We start from the raw sequence: 7,545 nt of genomic DNA, 5'->3' as shown, positions 1-7,545 counted from the left end.
GGGGCGGATTCGGCAGCGTCTTCGCAGCAACGCGGCTCTCGGACGGCGCCCCGGTGAGCGGCGGGGCCGGCGGCGGGCGGAGGAGGAGGGGGCGGAGGAGGAGGAGCAGGGAGGAGGAGGCGGGCGGAGGATGGGGCTGGGCAGGGTGGACAGCGAGCTGAGCCCTGTTCTGCACTTGGCTTGCAGGTGGCCATCAAAAGGGTGCCACGGAACCGCATCCATCACTGGGGTGAGCTGGTGAGTGAGCGAGGTGCCGTGCTGGGCAGGGATGAGCCGAGGCCCGGCAGGGTGGAAGCCACCGGGACGCCTCGAAGGAGAGCGGGCGTGGGGCCAGCACAGGACGCAGAGCATCCCGGGCTGGCTGAGGGGTTGCCCAGCCCTGGCACAGCATCAGCCCCCACTGACTGCATTGTGCTCCTCCTGCAGCCCGACGGCACCAGCGCATCCCTGGAGATTGTCCTGCTGGCAAAGGTGTCCAATGGCTTCCCTGGTGTGGTCCAGCTGCTGGAGTGGGTTGAGCTCCCCAACGACATTGTGATGGTGCTGGAGCGCCTGGAGCACTCTCAGGACCTGCAGCATTTCATTCGGGCACGGGGGTTCCTGTCCGAGGAGGTGGCGCGGCAGCTGTTCCACCAGGTGCTGGAGGCCGTCTGGCACGGCACCAGCTGCAGGGTCCTGCACAGAGACATCAAACCAGGGAACATCCTGGTTGACCTGGCCACCGGGCAAGCCAAATTGATTGATTTTGGCTGTGGCACCTACCTGCAAGAGACAGCCTACATTCATTTTGCAGGTGAGCCCACGCAGGGGTGTGATCCCGGTTCTGGTATCTGATGGCCCAGCATCTCATGGCCCAAGCTGGGTGTGGCAGCAGAGATTCTCCCTTTTGCTGCCCTTCATGGCACGGAGTCTTCAGCCGAGTTGGGTTTGAGAAGGGCTGGGTGGGGAGCCATCTTCCAGCCCTGCTGGCAGCCTTTGCCCACCACTCTTCCCAGGGCTGGGGCTGGGGCAGCCAGCCGAACAGAAGCAGCCGTGGGTGGGGGTAGCAGAGATGGGAGGGCCTGGAACCTGTGTCCCAGCCAGTTTGGTGTGCAGGCGAGAAAGGGCTTGGGCTGGTCCACTCACCTGGTTTCTTCTGGGTTCATAATGTATTTTGGGGCAATGCAGGCAGGGAGGATGAAGGCATGGTTTTCCCTCAGCACTAAGTGTGTTTCTGTCATGGTTGGTCTTTCCAGGGCTTCTGCTGCCCTCTTCCAACACCAGTGGCTTCTTTTCCAACCGCAAGTGTTGGAAAGAGGGGCAGTGGGTCACCCTGTGTGCCAGTGGGGCAGTCCCTGCATGCCCAGGGATGCTGGGGCCAGGCTCTGGGAGCAGCAGCAGCCCCCTGATGAACTCCATCTGTATTCCATAGGAACACTATCATACAGCCCCCCAGAATGGACCCGCTTTGGCTGGTACCATGGCGAGCCAGCTACCATCTGGTCCCTGGGCATCGTGCTGCACCAGATGGTCTGTGGGGAGCACCCTTTCAGGAGGGACCAGAACATCAGCTGGGACCATCAGCTCTCGCTGCCACAACGGCTCTCTCCAGGTGGATCCTCATCTCTGGGCACGGGGGGAATGCCAGTGCTGGGAGACAGCAGCGGGCTCGGGAGCATCCCGCTCTGGCAGCTGCTGAGGAGGTGGCACATGTCCTGCTCTCCTGCTCTCCTCCAAAACAGGGAACTGATGGGAAAGTTTAGGCCCAGCTCTGAGCACATCCATCATGGCCTGGTCAGGGAATAGTGGGGCAAAGCCAACAGGAGCCTTCTCCAACTGACCGGCGGTTTCTGGTTTCTCTGCCCAGAGTGCCAAGATCTGATCAGGCGGTGTTTATCCATGCTGGACTTGGAAAGGCCCTCATTAGAAGAGGTGTTCTGTCATCCTTGGATGCAGGATATACATCTGCCCTAGAAGAAGGGAGAGAGCCACAGGCACACTGTGCTGCAGGGCCCTGGTAAGTTACAGCTCCACACCTGCCTTGGCCATCAGAAGCAAAGGAACCCAGCCTGTGTCACTGCACCAGGGTCATGGGATGGGAACACGCAGCCCTTGTGCTGGAGCTGAGCTGCTCTGCCTAGCCCTGGTGGCTGTCATCCAAGCAGGTTTTGCTTGTCCTGGTTCCCTGACAGCTGGGGCCCTGGGCAGAGCTCTGACAGCCTGGTCTGAGCCCAGGGAAGGAGAAGGAGCCTCCAGAGAAGCTGTACCAGGTGGGGCTGCTGCTGCTGGGGACAGTGCGGATGACATCAGGGATGACAGCCTCTTCCTGGACCTGGCCACTGGTAAGCTGAAGATGATGGACTTCAATTCTGGCACCTTCTTCAAAGCCTGGCTCCACAGTGAATTTACAGATGAGTCCACATGCAGGGGGATGCTCCCAGATTTGGGCATTGCACAGCCTGGCCAAGAACCAAAGGTTCCCCCCTTTGCTGGGGTGGATGCAGCTGATTGTTCAGTCGGCTGCCCAGCTGCTTTTGGCAGGGCTGGGGGAATGGGCTGGGGTGGGTACAAAATGGGAGTGGACTCCCGGCCCTGCCAACAGCCCCCAGCACCCACCGTGCCCCGGGCTGGGGCTGGGGCTGGGGCAGCCAGCCCGACACAAACAAACCCCCGTGGTGGGTGCAGAGGTGGGACTCCAGAACCTGTGCTGGGGCTGCTTTGCTGTGCAGGCAAGGAAGGGCTTGGGTTGCTCCACTGCCCTTGTTTGCTTTGGGATCACGGTTATTGTGGGGGGCAGTGCAGGGGAAAGGGAGAAAGCCTGGGCTTCCTCACCCATGGCTGTTTTTTTCCCTGGCATGCAGGGGTTGGTGCTTCCTCAAGCCCCTGAGAGACATAAGATCTTTTACCTCTTTTCTTGTTTCCCCTTTTTGTCTGTAATCTATTTTCAATAATTTATTGTTTGTTTTTCTAGAGGAAGCGTTCCAGATGGGGTCCAGTCTGGATTGGGAAATGTTGGGACCAGCTGTGGCGTGGATGGGCCGTGCCCTTAGAGAAGGCTGAGGACATCGTTTGGGACCAGCTTTTCTTCCAGCTGTGGATGGCGTGAGGTGGGTCCCCATCTGCTTGGCAAGGTGGGATCAGAGCTTTTGGGAGATGGCAGCGAGCACAGGAGCATCCTGCTCTGGGCAGCTGCTGAGCAGGTGGATGTGCCATGGCTGGCTGCAGGCTGGGCACATGTCCTGCCCTCCTGCTCTGCTCTCCAAGGCAGCACTGATGGGCAGCTCTGGGCACGGCCAGCATGGCCTGGGTGCCATGGGCAGCTGGGACAAGGGGACAGGAGCCTTCAGCTGACGAGCAGTTTCTGCTTTCTCTCCTTGCAGCCGGGCTCTGCGGATGCTGAGGCTGCTCTGGGCTCTGCCAGGGCTCTGCTGGAGCTCAGCACCGGGCCGGAATCAACCAAAGAAGAAATGGTGTCACCTGCAGCACAGACTTGTTTGAGCATTTCAGCAACACAGCTCAAGTTTGCAGAGTGTACACCTTCAAGGGAAAACATGACACGTGCCAAAAATTAAAATTGTTCAATACCTTCTGAAATCAAATCAATCTGGGATGACTCCAAATGACATTTTTCACCATGCTCAAGCTGTAGCTCAGCCCTTCTCTGAACAGTTCTCTCCCCCACCTGCCTTTTACTTCTCAACTGCTCCCTCTTTTCCCCCAATGAATTCCTAGCCCATTGCTGTCTCCATCACTCAGTGGCCTTCCTTGTTGCCCCTGACCACAAGGAAGGCCAAGCACCAGGTTTAGGGACTCATGCTGTCACTGGCTGAGGAGCAGCAATGTCTCAGAGGTTCAGTGGGATTTTAGTGTCATTCAGAGCCACTCTCCAGCCCTCAGCTCTCCTCACTGCTGAGTTCCCACTCCCTTTTCCTCATCCTTGCAGTAGGACGAGCTCTGTGAATCTCCTGGAGCCTCCCCACTCTTCCCAGCCGATGCACCCACCTCAGTTAGGCTGAAGCTGAAGCTTCTCTGTCTCCTCTGGCACTCCAGTTCAGTCCCCTGTGTCGGGAGCCCCAGCCCCAGAGCACAGCACACAGCAGTGCAGTCCGGGCTGGAGCAGCTGCCCTGCAGCCCTGGCTTGGCTGTTTATGGCAGCTGAATGCTCCCGGTTTCCAGCTGTCCCTGCAGGATGGCCCCAGGGCAGAGCCCAGGCGGGCTCCCACTGCAGCCCCTGGAGCTTGGGGCAGACAGTGCTCCCAGAGCTGAGGTTCATGGGGAGCACCCGGATCTGTGCCTCGCACTCAGTGTTGTCAAGTGTTGTGTTCTCATCTCCTATGGCCTGAGGGGTGCCGGGGTCGGCTGTTACTTGTCTCTGCCCCAGCACGGGAAAAAGTGGTTCTGGGTAGGCCGCGCTCTCGAAGAAGGAGTCTGGACTCTTGCTTTTAGGTCTTCAGTCGAGTTTATTATTTCTTATCTACAAAGATTTTCTGTCTGTCCAGCCGAGGTCTGATCAGCAAGACAGCCAAAGGCACTCTCTCCCGCCCACGAGGCGGTTGTCTCTTTTATAATGAAAACTACGTATTAGATATTTACCTTTAATTCCCAATACTTTCTGCCCTTGTTGGCAAGTGTACTCATTCTATGAACCAATCCACACATGCCAACATCATCCTGAACATGGATGCCAAGGAGAAGAAAGAAGAAGGACAGGGCACGCCCAAATTCCTCCATCTTGGGACTCCTGATCCATGCACAGAATTCTAGACCCCCCTGTACAACACATAAAACCCCCCTGTACAGTGCATTCTAACTTAAGTTCTAACAAGTGAATAACATCCCCTCACCATTCAGACCTGAAATTCTCTCATCTCCTCACCTTCAGGTGTCATTTCTTTAAAAGGATCAAAGTCAAGCCACCAGGTACTTTTGGCAACATTCCAGGGCCTCCGAGCCCCCCAAGGGTTGTCTCGGTAGCTCTGGCATCCGGAGTGATGTACTGAGTTCCCACATCTCCCCCTTCTGTTTGCACCAAAAGCACCCTCTTTGCAACTCGACTCATGACACCCCGCACACACAAAAGAATGCATGGAATTACAATCAAGAGGACTATGAGAATCATCAAAATTTGAAACCCTATCTTTAAAAATTCTTTTCCCAAAGGTGAAAGATCAAAAAACTTTGCTATGTCTTCAATCCAAGATCCAGTGATCTCACCAAGTTTCTTCACACTCTCCTCTATTTTTTCGATATTTTCATGGATTGACCTGGAATGGTCGGAGAGATTCATACAGCACATTCCTTCAAATTCTTTGCACCCATGGCCGTGAGCGAGCAAAAGATAATCGATTGCTGCTCTGTTTTGCAGAGTTGCCTGTCTTACACTGTTCAGGTCTTGCAACATGTCACTCAGTGCAAGAGAGACTGATTGAGCATGCTTGTTCAGCCAACAACCCATATGATCCAATTGAGTCAAAGCAACCCTTGATGCTGCCTGAGGTGAGAAAATTGCTGTTGCAATTCTCCTTGCCTTGCTCCAAGTGTAAACCCTGTCATCACAATTCTCATCGAAATGCTGTAAAGATCTTTTTTCTTTGTTTTTGTTCCCTCTGCATTTTTAAATCTGGTGTCAGCATTGAAATTCTTCCAATGCTGCATGGACCTCCCTTGGCATTCGCAGGAATACCATGCCAAATCCTGTCTCCACAAATCAAAAAGAATCCCCTTGGCAGTTGCACTGGGACTTGGAGTGACCCTTTGTCTGTCACCATGGTGTTGTTGCACCAGGCTGACGCATTTCTGTAGAATTCATGACTGGGAGTGACATCAGTAGTTTTGTTTGGCTTTGCTTTACCTGAAATCTCAAATTTCATGCATACATTCATTGTCATGGACCCGAAAATCTCCAATTCCTGAGGTTCGGAAGAAGCCACAGGAAGGAAATGTGTCCAAGTACACCATTCATTCACAGGATCTTTAACAACCTGTGAGATCTCGATTGCAGTGTGTCCTGGAATTGGCCATTCATTCACTGGCAATCCAATCATGCATGCTGAAAATGGCCTTCCTGGTCTGGAGTGCGTCAGGCAAATGCTATCTAAATCTGCTGCCTGGGCTAAAACTTCGCAAACATTTTTTTCTGGCTGATTGACTGGCAAATTTGCTTTGTTGTTCAAGACCATTGGCAATGAGACAAAACACATGAACATTGCAAAGTTCATCGCTCCACCTTTCTGACTAAATATCACCATTTTCTACCCAAAGTTTTACAGAAAACCCCCCAAAGTCTTTTATTCTTCTGTTTCTTCTAGATTATTGCTTGTAGTTTGAGTCTCCTCCTCCGTCTGAGTACTTGTCTCTCTGTTTCTGGGATCTGTGTTCTTTTGTTCTTGCATTCGAAACGGCTTCATGTGTCGTGCCGACACCCACTTTGGACCTTGCTCTGTGGAAACACAAGCGAAACCCTTGCCCCAAGTGATTCGTTTGAAAGGACCTTCTATCTGTCCTGATTCTGGGTTTCTGATCAAAACTAAAGGATTCTCCCTTAGTCTTGCCTGTGAACTGTTTGAGAAATGTCTCAAGATTGTAGGATTGGGTTCTGAAGATGAACTATTTAGGAAATTCAACACATACAATGCTTTATTTAATTTCATGTGTGGCGTCGCCTCTGGCTCCCCCCTCCTCTGTCTATCTAGAAGGGATTTTAAGGTATGGTGTGTTCTTTCAATGATTGCTTGACCTGTGGGTGTGTGTGGAATACCAAAGGTATGTCTGACACCCCATTTTTTCAAACATTTGTCAAGCACCCTGCCTGTATAAGTTGGACCATTATCTGTTTTTATTTCCTGAGGCACACCCAATGACGCAAATGCTTGTAGAAAGTGTCGACAAGCATGGTCTGCTGTTTCCCCTGCATGTGCTGAAGCAAAGACTGCTCCCGAAAATGTATCTACTGAAACGTGAACATTTTTGAGCCTCCCAAATGAGGGATATTTCGTGACATCTGTTTGCCATAGCTGAAGAATTTCCAATCCTCGTGGATTGACCGCTCCTGTTGAGGCTGGCGGCTGTACAAGTTGACAATCTGGACAAGCATTGATGATCTCTCTCGCCTGAGTTTTTGTGAAACAAAAGGATTCCATCAATGCATGTGCATTCTGATGAAAAAAGCTATGACTCAATTTTGCCTGCTCAAAAATGTCTGGGAGTGTCTGTGAAATGGGCATTGTCAACCTGTCTGCTCGAGCATTCCCCTCTGCTAAAAATCCTGGAAGTGTTGTGTGAGCTCTGATGTGTGTGATAAAATATTTATGTTCCCTATTTTCTAACAAAGTTTTCATGCTCACCAGATATGAATACAATATTTCATTGTTGGCCTCTTTCAAGAGTGAACCTTCCAAGCGTCTGACTACCCCCACGACATATGCGGAATCCGTAATCAAATTGAGAGGTTGTTCAAATATTGAAATGCTCGAGTGACTGCTGCCAATTCCACAATTTGTGGAGAACCCTGAATCATCCTCACGTCTGAGTCCCATTTCCCTGTCTCTGAGTTCACCCATGTGATCA

General features: G+C 52.7%; 1 protein-coding gene across 1 annotated transcript; it reads left to right on the top strand.

The window, feature by feature from the left end:
* The first annotated feature begins 182 nt into the window (after positions 1–182).
* Positions 183–2,522, top strand: LOC135292824 (serine/threonine-protein kinase pim-1-like). The gene is made up of 4 exons (XM_064406895.1): positions 183–237; positions 427–793; positions 1,412–1,591; positions 1,847–2,522. Exons 2-4 carry the CDS (start codon positions 538–540, stop codon positions 1,951–1,953), a joined length of 543 nt encoding a protein of 180 aa, XP_064262965.1. The 5' UTR covers positions 183–237; positions 427–537; the 3' UTR covers positions 1,954–2,522.
* The last annotated feature ends 5,023 nt before the right edge of the window (positions 2,523–7,545 follow it).

Source organism: Passer domesticus, unplaced genomic scaffold (genome assembly GCF_036417665.1).
Source record: "Passer domesticus isolate bPasDom1 unplaced genomic scaffold, bPasDom1.hap1 HAP1_SCAFFOLD_51, whole genome shotgun sequence".
Classification (NCBI taxonomy): domain Eukaryota; kingdom Metazoa; phylum Chordata; class Aves; order Passeriformes; family Passeridae; genus Passer; species Passer domesticus.
Note: the sequence above shows the minus strand (reverse complement) of the source record. Positions and strands in the feature narration are given on the sequence as shown.

Excerpts from the sequence above, each read along its gene's own strand:
- LOC135292824 (XM_064406895.1), top strand. The coding sequence starts at position 538 with ATGGTGCTGGAGCGCCTGGAGCACTCTCAGGACCTGCAGCATTTCATT. Across the intron at positions 794-1,411 it reads AGCCTACATTCATTTTGCAG|GAACACTATCATACAGCCCC; the intron begins GTGAGCCCACGC and ends TGTATTCCATAG. Across the intron at positions 1,592-1,846 it reads GCCACAACGGCTCTCTCCAG|AGTGCCAAGATCTGATCAGG; the intron begins GTGGATCCTCAT and ends TTCTCTGCCCAG.